At 35.3% G+C, this 12,124-nt stretch overlaps 1 protein-coding gene across 7 annotated transcripts in view; it reads right to left on the bottom strand.

Moving 5' to 3' along the window:
• Positions 1 to 6,589: 6,589 nt before the first annotated feature.
• The window catches only part of LOC148020181 (uncharacterized), a 48,119-nt gene continuing 42,584 nt past the window's right edge, over positions 6,590 to 12,124 (bottom strand). For 2 of the 7 annotated variants that reach the window (XM_087700485.1, XM_087700486.1), the window contains 8 exons: positions 9,116 to 9,218; positions 8,914 to 9,030; positions 8,712 to 8,806; positions 8,413 to 8,479; positions 8,257 to 8,338; positions 8,083 to 8,174; positions 7,719 to 7,862; positions 6,591 to 7,493 (listed from right to left, as the gene is read on the bottom strand). In XM_087700485.1, coding sequence (XP_087556611.1) covers positions 7,347 to 7,493; positions 7,719 to 7,862; positions 8,083 to 8,174; positions 8,257 to 8,338; positions 8,413 to 8,479; positions 8,712 to 8,806; positions 8,914 to 9,030; positions 9,116 to 9,218 — 847 coding nt within the window. In that variant the 3' untranslated portion in view covers positions 6,591 to 7,346. Of the gene's footprint in view, positions 7,494 to 7,718; positions 7,863 to 8,082; positions 8,175 to 8,256; positions 8,339 to 8,412; positions 8,480 to 8,711; positions 8,807 to 8,913; positions 9,031 to 9,115; positions 9,287 to 12,124 lie in introns of all 7 variants that reach the window. The other 5 variants (XM_087700484.1, XM_087700482.1, XM_087700483.1 and 2 more) reach the window with 5 other exon arrangements.

Here is a 12,124-nt window from a genome sequence, read left to right as displayed (position 1 = left end):
CTCAAACTACCAAAACCTTAATGTTCAAAATAAAAGGCCCAAGTTTACTTGTTATAAGTATGGAAAACTTTGACATTTTCAATCATATTGTCGAGTCCAACTTCCACCCACTTCCACTCAACAACAATTAGAACACGAACCAGTTGCACAACATCGAGGAGGTACCTAACTATGCTCCTGATTTGACTATGTCTATTTCTTTACATACTTTATTGAAGATAAAAGGTTCTCTAAATGATCTCACCATTTTATTTGAAAAAAATCGATTAAGCAATTACAACTAGGAACTAGTCCTTAATTGTACAGGGTTAAATCTACATTTCCAAGCATTAGATATAATGAAACATAAAAAATCAAAGGGTTAGAAATTTCTATGGATACATATAAAGAAAAACATGATTTCATAGTTGCACCTCTCTAATCATCAGACATTATCATTGGTATGCCTTTTAGATGTTAACTTGATCATGCCATTGATTATCATACTCACATAATAACTTTTTTGTTCCACAGACAAACAATTTATTTAACTAGTGACATTGAGAGTGAATTGTTTCCACTGATTAGTCACATGCAAGCTAAGAGAGTACTTAAAAAGGAACATAAGTCATGCATGATTTTTTTGACTAAAGTAGAAAATTCTGATTCTTCTACATTGACACCTATATAGAAAAAGTTGTTAAATTCATATAAGCATTATTTTGCGATAACGCCCACCTATTGCCACCATCTCGAGGAGAATTAGATCACAAAATTGAACTTTTCCCTTTAAAGGTTTCTCTACTTCACAAAGCTTCATATATGCACACTCCTTTGCAAAGATAAGTAATTGAATTGTTAAACAAGGGTTTAGTTCATTGTAGTTCTTCTCCTTTTGGTGCACTTGTCTTGTTGGTTGGAAAAAGAAAACATATCGAATGTGCATTGATTATAGAGCTTTAAACCAAGTGACTGTTGAAAATCGATACTTAATTCCAAGAGTTGACGATTTGCTTTGTAAACTTACAGAAGCCAAAAAATTTTGCAAGATAGATCTCAAGGTATCATCAAATTTGTAAGGATTCAAGTGACATATTTAAGACCATGTTTAGGACACACTTTAGTCACTACAAATTCATTGTTATGCCCTTTGGTCCCACAAATGCACCAACTATGTTTGTACACATGATAGCTAGAATTTTGTTGGATTTTGTAATTATTTTATTTGATGATATTCTTATTTTCAATTAATCAAAAGAGAATCACAAGAAGCATCTTAGTATTGTGATTTATTTACTTCATAATTTTCATTCAAAACCAAATTGAATATCTAAGATACGTAGTTTATATAATAGAACCATAGTTGACCCTAAGAATATTCAAACTATATAAGATTACCCTAATCGCAAGAGAGCGCATGAAGTTTGATCTTTTTTGGGATTAGTAAAATTTTACAAAAAACTTAACTAAAATTTTTTATGTGATTGCATTGCCTTTGACTATATTGTTGCATAAAAATATTATTTTTCATTGGAGCCCTAATCAACAAAAATCTTTTAACACTTTGAAATGCCTTTTAATCCATGTATCTATCCTTTCACTTACCTAATTTTTTCCAATCTTTCTTTCTTGGAGTCATTAATGCTACTAGTTCAAGTCTAGGCACAAGGTTAATGCATAAGGATCATTCTATCACTTATGAGAGTCATAATCAAAAACTTCTATAAAAATTTACAGTGCTTACAATAAAGAATTATTACGTATTGTTCATGCTTTAGATATTTGGAAACATTAACTTACAAGGTCTGAGATTTTCATCAAAATAGATCAACCAGCCATAAAGCATTTATTGAACCAAAGTTTAATTTCTGAATGACACATTAAATAGGCTTCTTTCATTCAAAATTTTCATTCAATGATTCAATATAAGCAAAGTCATATTAATGTGGTTGTAGATGCATTGAGTCAAAGGCTAATGGAAAATATTCCATCACATTGTCTTCTTTCATTCCAAATTTTCATTCAATAATTCTATATCAGCATGGTCATATTAATGTGGTTGCAAATGCATTGAGTCATAAGCTAATGGAAAATATCCCATCACATTGTCTGCTTGGTGATCAAATCAAAAGTGTGTATTTGAATCATTTTTCTACCATTGAAATTCAAACATTTGATGCAATGATTTTAACATATGCTTCAAATCTTGATTTTTTCTTCGTTTGGCAAAGATTTGAAAATACGAACACCACTATTTTTTATAGTTACTCTTATGTAAGTAGATTTTTGTATTATCCATGAATATTTTATGTTATTATATCTTTTAAAAATATTGTCATGATTGAAATGCATACACTTTCTTATATGGAATATACATGTATTTAATCTACAATAGTTACATATAAAGAATTTTTTTTTAGACTATACTGAAGCGTGATATAATAAAATCTGTGTTTGAATGCATTGTGTGTCATTGCATAAAATATCATCATGAAAAATCATATGGTTTGCTTATGCATCTACTTATACGTCATGGCCCATGAAAACACATTTCTATGCACTTTACTTTACTGGTCTTCCCACAATGTTTGAACACCATGATATAATTTGAACCATAATGGATAGATTCAATAAACAAGCTTATTTTATTCATTGCAAAAAGACTATGTCTGCCCTACAATGTGCTAAACTTTTCATTAACACTATCCTTCCTCATCATGCGTTTCCTCAGGTTATACTTTCTTATCATGATGGCTGATTCTATAATCATTTTCAAGTATCATTATTTAAAAATATAGATTCTAAGATGGATTTCACCTTAGCTTTCCAACCACTAGACTGAAGCAACTAATAGTACTATCATTGACCTTCTTGGATCTTACACCATTGACAAACCTAATAACTCGGATCAACACTTGTCTATCCTTTAGTTTACTTACAATAACACACCCCATTCTACTATTGGTAGAGCACCTTTTGACAATGTCTATGAAAAGAAATTACATATCTCCATAATCAATTACTATTGATATTCTAGTTTTGCTGACACTTTGGCTAGTGACCATAGAAAATTTTTAGAGGAAATCACTAAAAAAGATTGAGCAATTACAACAATTTGAGATATACATCTTAAGCCAACAAGAAAAATAAGGCTATTAAATTTCAAAAAAATAATTTAGTGTGGCTACGAATTAAAAGGAGGACATTAAAATCCATTGAAAGGCATCAAAAAATTAAATTAGTACCAAGGTATTATAGCTCATTTTATATTATTCGAAAGATTGATGAAAATACATCGATTGAGCATTACCTTCCACTAGCAAATCCATAATTCATTTCACATTATTTTATTAAAACCATTTAAGGAAACACCTCTAATTCCTCATGTTGTAGATTACTCTCCTTTGTTGAAAGAAGACAAAGATATTTTAATCCTTAAAGTAATACTTGACCATGACCAGACTATAATTAGAATCAAAAATCAATGTTATAAGTATTTAGTCAAGTATAAGAATTATTCTATGGAAGGATCATTGTGGGTTCAAACATTAATGCTAACTCCAACTTATGACCATCTAATAAATACATACCACTCACAATCACATTAAATATCCCATGGGTATAGATTCATCACATGAGGCAATGCTTTATATAAAATCTATGGAACCTTATTTTATAAGAAGATGTACATTCGACAGATTATGCAACACTATCATGAGATTGACCACTCTTATAGTTTTCTTTGTTTTATCAACTAGGGACAATTGCTTTTTAACCCCAAGAAAATGTTATGGACTTATATTTATCATGGCATTTTATCCAAACTCAGCATGAAAGTAAGTTAATTTTAGTTTATTGTGGATTTTGTTTGTTTGTTGCATGATCCATAACTTATCGCACAAGGTGCACATGTAATATTGGTCGCATTATGCCTAGCAAATAGAGAAAGGATACTACTGTATTTTGTGTTATGATGAGTATATCATTAAACGAAGTTGTATGGAATTATTATTTTGGAATGCACATCTTAGTGTGTGAAAATTATATGCTTTATAATGCTAAAATATTATAAAAAATATTACAAAACATAATAAAAATATTATATTTTTATAGATTATCATAAGCACAAGGATCTTCCATGTATACATGTGCAATTGATTTATTTTGAATATACTTATTAAAAGGGTCAAATTATTATTTTTTTATGTAAAGCTATTTTAATTTATTTTACCAACAAATTAGTTGCAAAAAAAAACGAAAAGCAAAAACAAAAAAAGATGCCTTCAATGTATTTTGAGCACAAAAGACCTAATAAAATTGGATAAAATACATACATCAAAAAGATATTCACCCATGTATGGATAATGATTGTACCCAATTTTGTGTCATGCAAGTTTTATGAAATTCTATTCTTTTACAATTTGTTCAAGTTTTATTTTCTTTCAATTTTGACCTATTGTACTATCAAGACTAGCAACAAACTTAGAGTGCACATTTTTGAAGCCCTTGTTTGGCTTCATAAACATCTATGTATCTTGGTATATCTTCATTATAGTTGAGGGGGAAACTCTGAAATGAAAAGAGAAATGGGACCAAAAACAGATATGAAAATAGTAATGCTTTAGAAGAGGGAAATAGAAAAGCTACATCATTAAGGGGTAGGAGAGAAGAGGCAGTGGATATCTCCATGTCTCACGTGTGGCTCTGATACCATGAGTGCTCAATAGAAAGAGAAAAGTGAACACAAAGAGAAGAGAAAGAATGTACACGCACCTCTACACGTTAGTGTAGACACTAGACGATAGCTAGGGGATGAGAGAATGAGAAGGAATAGCTAATCATAAAGGATCAATGATAGATAATAAAAGTAGAAGTGCTAGCTACCTATATATATATATATATATATATATATATATATATATATATATATATATATATATATATATATATATATATATATATATATATATATATATAGAGAGAGAGAGAGAGAGAGAGGAAAAAAAGAGAATCCTAAATGTAATCAAACCACTAAAAAATAGCCAAATAAGTAGACAAGAAATGCACTACTGTGCCCTCCATCTAAGGCGTCTAAAACACATTAAATACTAGACAAAGAAAATGTCAAAGTTCTTAATGTCCTCGTCTAACACTTGGACTAAGGCTCACAAGCAAGAGATGACCGCACAAGATACACACAACTACTAACACCATCATCCTTGAACCAAATACTAAATTTGCCCCATGATTTGCCATCTAGTTACAAATGATACAACATATCAGAGGGGTTAAAATATTTCAACTACACTTTCGCCATGAAGTAGAGCCTCTTCAACTAATCTACTAAAATCTATGTGATCAAATTACATCAATTATGTCATGCATGGTATTTTAGAACCCAACCAATTTCATTTTAGGAAATTGTAATAATGGATGCCTTTCTTGTTAAGGTAAAAGGCAAGTGTGGAGTTGGCTTACCTTAACAATGTGCCTTTTAACAAATGATATAGCATATTTGAGGGGTTTTAATGTTTTAGGTTGATTGCTTTTCCCTACAAGATAATCGTGTTTTCCTAGTCCACTAAAATCTGTGTACTCTTGAGTCAACTACTTTTCTCTAATGGGGTTGGCCAACTATCAACTATCAAAGCTTACTCTCACAACCAAGGTAGCTTACACAAGGGACAAAGAGGCATGTATTGATGACTATAAAAGAGGAACAAATGAAAGCTAAAGGGCTCCTAATCCATTCCTTACAAAGCCCTCATGGAGTCTTACACTTTCCGTAATGTGATCATCCTAGAGAACCTAAGTTGAGAGTGAGTGGAAGAGAGGCTAAGTGAGAGAAGAGTAAGGAGAGTTGAAAGGCATTGGAGTAAGTAATGATCTCTTTATCATTACTTCTCTCTTTCTCTTAAGTGTTACTTGTTTATGAGAGCTCTAACCATTTGCATGATCAAGATAGACACCAAAATTTGAAAAAGGGTGACATGACATCTAATCAAGGAGCTCACATTGATAATCAAAGTTGTAGTCACCCACTCACTTTTGATTTACTAGGCAAGGAATCTTACTAATTTAATCTTATTGTAAGAAACATTCTAATGCCAATTTTTGAATTATTGACTATGAATGCCCAACAATGGAATTTTTTGCTTCAATAGATCATGGAATGAATGAAAATAGAGATCAAAAGAATAAGGGATCTGTGCCAAAGTAGCTCTTGACCAAAAGAAGTTTAAGGGATTTGTGCCGTATAAAATGTAACACAACCACAATACTCTAAAAAAGCTTCCAATATGGTAGTGGTTTACTAAACAAGCTTTAGATGAGTGGTACGCTTAAAACAATGAGGTCAAGTTGAAGCTCCACTACTATCTGAATATTCCACTCCTTCATATGAGCGTGCACAATGTACCCCAAGTCAGTAAAGAAAGGGGAGAAGCAATGTGTGCGCGAAAAATAGAGCTGCCATAACCAAGCATACTCACAATCTTTCAAGAATAATTTAGAAGTTGCCATAGTTTTAGCAAATCATGAAGAATTCAAGTATGTGGAAGAGTCTGATGATGATGTTTATAACTAATTTGTGAAATAAATTCATGAAAATCGTCTGCAGAAAACTTACATATGAGACCTCTACTCAGATGTTGACCTAATTTGTAAGGTATTCTCATTTTAAAGTGTTATATTTTTCCTATACCAACAGTAGGATATCATAAGATTCATCTTCAGTAGGGTTGAATCATATACATGTCATAATTTCAAAACCCATTCCCATTTGCTGTATGAAAACATGTCTCAGGGAGTGGCCTTGAACATTGGTCTTTCAAAGTCCTCTAGGGTCTTGCTATTTTGTTCACTGGATACCTTGGGTCAGGTACAATCCTCCAGAAGGATGCAACAGAAACTCCATTTACAAAAAGGAGTAAATGTGTTACTGTTTCATCTTTGTTTTCACTAAAGAGTGTTCTAATGTAATTGTATGCATCCAGTCAGGTAGTGTTCGCTCTCTTGAATTATCCTGGTGTTACTCTTGCTTACATCAAGACTACGATGAACTTCTATTGAGACAAAGTTTGCAATCAATGTATAACCATGTGGGAGTGCATGGACTGAAACAATAATACAAGAATGTTAGCTTTTATACGTAAAAGACCTACTGAAGATCATATGCTATAGCTGTATAATAATTGTAGGTAGGCTATAGGAGCCTTTGTATGGTATAGGTGTATAGGTATATGTAAAAGACCTACTGAAGATCATATGCTATAGCAGTATAATAATTGTAGGTAGGCTATAGGAGCCTCTGTATGGTATAGGTGTATACTAACTACAGATAGGCTACAGGAATGTAGGAACCTTTGTCAAAGTGTCCAATAGATCTTTTGCCAATGCAGCAGACCTGATACAATGCCCCAGAAGAGAATCTCTCCAAATATGACATAAAGAAGCGTTCCCACCTTCACAGATTTCCATGGTTTAATGAATATGTGTTTTTCTATCCAGTGAACCTGCATGAACATCACTCTCATTTAGTGGCCTGAACTGAGATGTTTTCAACCCCACTTGCAGGACTCTCATATGGTAAAGGAACTTCACTACCAAAAGGAGATCCAGCCATAATGGGGAAGATCAAACAAGATAGTGGCTTATAGTAATCCAAAAATTCGCTAATGTAGAAAGCTATGATGGCTTAAAAAGAAGCAGATTATGTTTAAAGAAAAGAAAGCGTGTACCAGTGTGTTATTCTGAGTCTTGTAATACCATCCATTGACAAAGGCTGGGAACATCCCCTCAGCCGCCATCACAAACAGAAACATCGCATTAAGCCCCATCCACTCCAACAGGAGAGTTGGCTTGCGGATTTGATACACATCAATCTGTATCAAATTAGCTTAACAATGTATAATATACCAACATTCTTTTTGATCCAGTAAGTCTGAATAGTATGCTAACATTGTCCAATTTAATACACATATAAACATCTTCAAATTGATCCATTAAATTGACAGATGAAAAATATATCAACATTGTTTGTATTCATCTATCAGAATTGAACAGAAAATCATGAATGTCCTTTTTTCAAAATAATGAGCATACCAGAACATAGAAGGCACTAAAAACAAGGCCTGCTGCCCCCCCAGTGAGGCACAAATAGCTGAGACTATACAATTGCTTGTTCAATGGGATTGCTGCAAATAATAACACATGTTTTGATTATGATTGTTGCACAGTTTTAGTTAAAGAAATTCATGTAGTAGCTGGAGCAGATACCATGTGAATAATGAAGAATGATGCCTATAGGGACCAGCACGAGGCCTGGAATAACCCAGTGCAAAAGCCTCTTTGTGTGACTCTGCATAGTCAAAATGGTGAAGCACAGAATATCCAAATATAAATGTCAACATGATTGAACAGAAGCCTACTTACTTGGTAATGAATAAGAACATGGCCATAGTGTACTCCTAGAATCACACTGAGGATGGAAGAAACGGAGCTGCAGCAATAAAATTGCATGCTTTACTTATCTGATTTCTAGCTTGTTTTGCAGCTCCTGCAGCTTCTCAGATGATTACATTGTTGATGAAACTTCCCAGCAAAACTTATCACAATTCCCTTCATTCTAAGAACTATGCAAGTCCTCAATGACTTAAAAACCAAACGTAAAACCTGCTTTGTCATTTAGCTGTGCAAAAGTATTAACAGCGTTTGTTGCAAATTCAACATACCTAAGGATGCCCTCAGGTTCAAAGGGTGCCTGGCACCATGCAGGTGCACCAGGAAGGAGATTGGGTGTCCATTCTGGGGATTTGGAATCACATGGCTGTAGAAAGAACAAACCACTGAGCACATAAATGCATAAACAGAAGTTAATATTCAGTGCAAAAAGACCAGCCAACTGTCACTATTCAAAATTAAGGTTCTGTTTACCAGAGCCCGTGTCCATTCAGGAGTCCGATACATATGTCTTAAACCCAGAATTGTCCGATCCACATATCCAACTGCATTGCAGGCAGGCCCAAAGTGTGCTCGAACTCCACATTCAACCTGAAATACACATGTATTCAGTATCCTCAGCTTCTTAGAAGTTCAAAATAGAACTCGATGCCAATCAACATCCAATGTATCTCACCGTAAGAATGTCACCAGTGTAGTGTGACCTAAAATTCCAATCTGGCACATACAGTCCATAAATGAGCGAAAGGTAAATTACCAAGACCACAGAGGCTGCAATCCTGAAAAAACATGATATCGGTTTATAATGATGTCCTGAAACTCCAATTCCACAAAGAAGCCTTTCATCCTGGCATAGAAAGAAAAGTAGTTGACAATATACAGTGGTATAAAATGGCTGACTGCATGCAAACATAGAACTAGACCAAGAAAGAGCACAACACAGCTACATATTTTACAATAAATATCAGCATGTGAACAACCAACTTTACACGGGCTATGGAAACAAGAGTTGATAACACAAAATCTCATAAACCCAAACATTTACTTTGACACAGACACAGGTTCCCTCATAAGGCAGGACCAATCTTAGACAGCCAGTTGGGGCCCAACCCAAAGTAAACAGCCACCAGGCCCATCAGTTGCAACCCATTACCCACTTTTTACTTTTCCATTAACTATCACAAGGCCCTTGCTGCTCCAATTCTATGTCCCCTTTCTTGTGACTCAAAACATTGTCACACAGTGGAAACAGAAACTGCCATTGCCAACCTTGTCGCTACAGCAATGGCGGAGGACAAAGAGCAGGAAAGAGCTAAGGTGAATACAACCAAGACCTTCTCTAGAAATCAATCAAGAACTCGAGTACTGCAGAAGTGTTGAGAAAAGGCAGAGCCAATGATAGCACAGAAACTAATCCGGTAACGGCTATTCCTCCTAGTTTGTCAGGGATACTTCATGCAATGGCATAAATTGATGAAGAGTGCTATTCCAGCAGAGCATAAGCCAGAATGAACATCAGATTCGCAACTTTTGGGACCTGTTAAATGTTCAACCTTAAGTATTGAGCCATTACATTAAACCTTTAAAAATGTTTATGAGTGGACTCTTGGCATCAGCAAGAGCTTCAACAATTGTTTTCTTACACCTCGGGTTACCATAGCCTATTCTTTGCACACCATGGAATGGTCACCCTCAATGGTGCTAAATCCCCTTGTCGATGCTTCTTTCCCTCCTTCGTATGTATGTGAATAGACTTTTTTGCTACCATCATGCTGTTGAGCCCATGTGTTTCCACATTTGACTTTTGAGTAGTAAATTGGTAGTCACTTTGGAATCAATGCTTTGTTTTTAAGGAAAAGCTGTTGTGCATGAACAAGTGTCACATATAACACCAAAAATTGGATGAAAAGTTGCAAAGCACTTGAAATTTCAAACCATAAATGAAAGATGGGAAGCATAGTGTCAAGAGTGATGCAGCAATGGAAGCATAGACAAGTGCTGGAAAAAACTGCTGAACACAAGACAAAAGAGAAAGGAAACGGAAGAACACTGCAAAAAACAAGAACTCAAAGATGTGCCAAGAAAATGGAATCCATATACCAAACACAAGAATGACATGTACAATAGTGAGTCACTAGCTGCGTGGGCACCGGCACTAGCTCCTCTCTCCAACAAAAAGACCACCTGAAGAATGATGACGACTAAATGAGAGGAGAGGAGCCACAAACTATATAGAACAAAAATATGGGAGCAATAAATGTTGGTCGGCCAGTATTACTATTGGCCGACTGGCAACAATAAATACCAATCTGCATGAAAAATGCCCACAAAAAAATCCCTAAAAAATAACCAACTCATCATGAACCTGGATGTCAATCCCAGCTCCAAGATTTGAACCTGCCAAACGTCTGACAATGCATCAAGGGCGTCCCTCTCTAGAAACTATGCACCAGTATACCTATATAGATGACACTCACCGACCCCATCTCACCACCCTCTCACACTCCCTCTCTAGCATTGGAGAGTCATGAGGGATAACTACATCACTTGGACTAGAAAGCAATAGAGAAAGGGGCAATCAAGGCCTTTCCTCAGTCTGAAGAAGCGAATCCCTTTCGCGCCTTGAACTTCGCCTTGACCGAAGGATCGAAGTCCAAGTCTGAGAAAGAGAATGACTCGTCAAAGGAGTCCGCATCCTGCTTCTTCTTCGTCTCCTGCTTCTTTCGTGAGGCTGCTAACTCCTTGTAGTCCTTCCGCAAGTGTCTCTTCTTAACATAGTAATAACACTGGGCCTTCGACTTCTTTCTATCACCCTTCTCTAAAGTTTTAAAAACTTCGCTGGAACCTCCATAATGAGATGGAAACCTCCCCTATAAACACAAAGATGCCTCATGCTTAAGCAGCATTGAGAACACGTGTAAATCTCACTGGTGTATATAATATCTGTGCCCGCAAAGTATTGGCCACTCCATCAAACTCCGGGGGGAGCTTGTAGAGTACCATTCCCACTAGATGTGCCTTTGGAAGGGCAAACTACAAGGGTAGCTAGTCCTATACTTGTGTAACACAGAGGAAAAAGGACTAAACAGTGTCCTTCAACTCAAACTTCATCTACTAAAGCTGTCCATAAAGGGTCACTACACGCATGGGGAAAGGTGCCTCTTACATCTAAAGCTCCAACCATACTTTGAGAGATGTCCTGCAAGAGGTAACCGCTGGTAGGACTTCTTTAGCAATACACCAAAGTAGTGCAAAATATACACGTGCATCGTCCAAATCCCGTGTAAGCACAGCTTTCTCATGGTTGTCCTCCTCAAAATCTTCATGAAGAGAAAAAGGACACTAAGGCCAAGAAATAGCTCTACATACAATGTACCAAATCTGCTTCTGCACAAACTAGGCTTTCATGAGAAGATAGAGGATAGAGGGTATACGGAGAGGGAATATAGCCAAACCCAACAGCAAAAACTTCACAAAATGAGAGTTCACATGCACTGTGACCAAAAATCTGATTAAAAATGAAGGCCAACTGCCGCAAAATGAAGAAAAAAACACTCAGAAACTACCAAAAACAACAAAAACAAACTGTACAAACAAATGCCAGCCGTAGTTAGGGGTACAAAATTAAAAATGCAGGCTGGATGATCAGCAAACTGATGATTGCAGGCTGGAATCCAAATGCAAG

This window comes from Lygodium microphyllum, chromosome 19 (assembly GCF_053477565.2).
Source record: "Lygodium microphyllum isolate KBCC chromosome 19, Lygodium_microphyllum_v1.1.10, whole genome shotgun sequence".
NCBI classification, from domain to species: domain Eukaryota; kingdom Viridiplantae; phylum Streptophyta; class Polypodiopsida; order Schizaeales; family Lygodiaceae; genus Lygodium; species Lygodium microphyllum.
The sequence above is the reverse complement of the archived record's forward strand: the minus strand, read 5'-3'. Positions and strand labels throughout refer to the sequence as shown.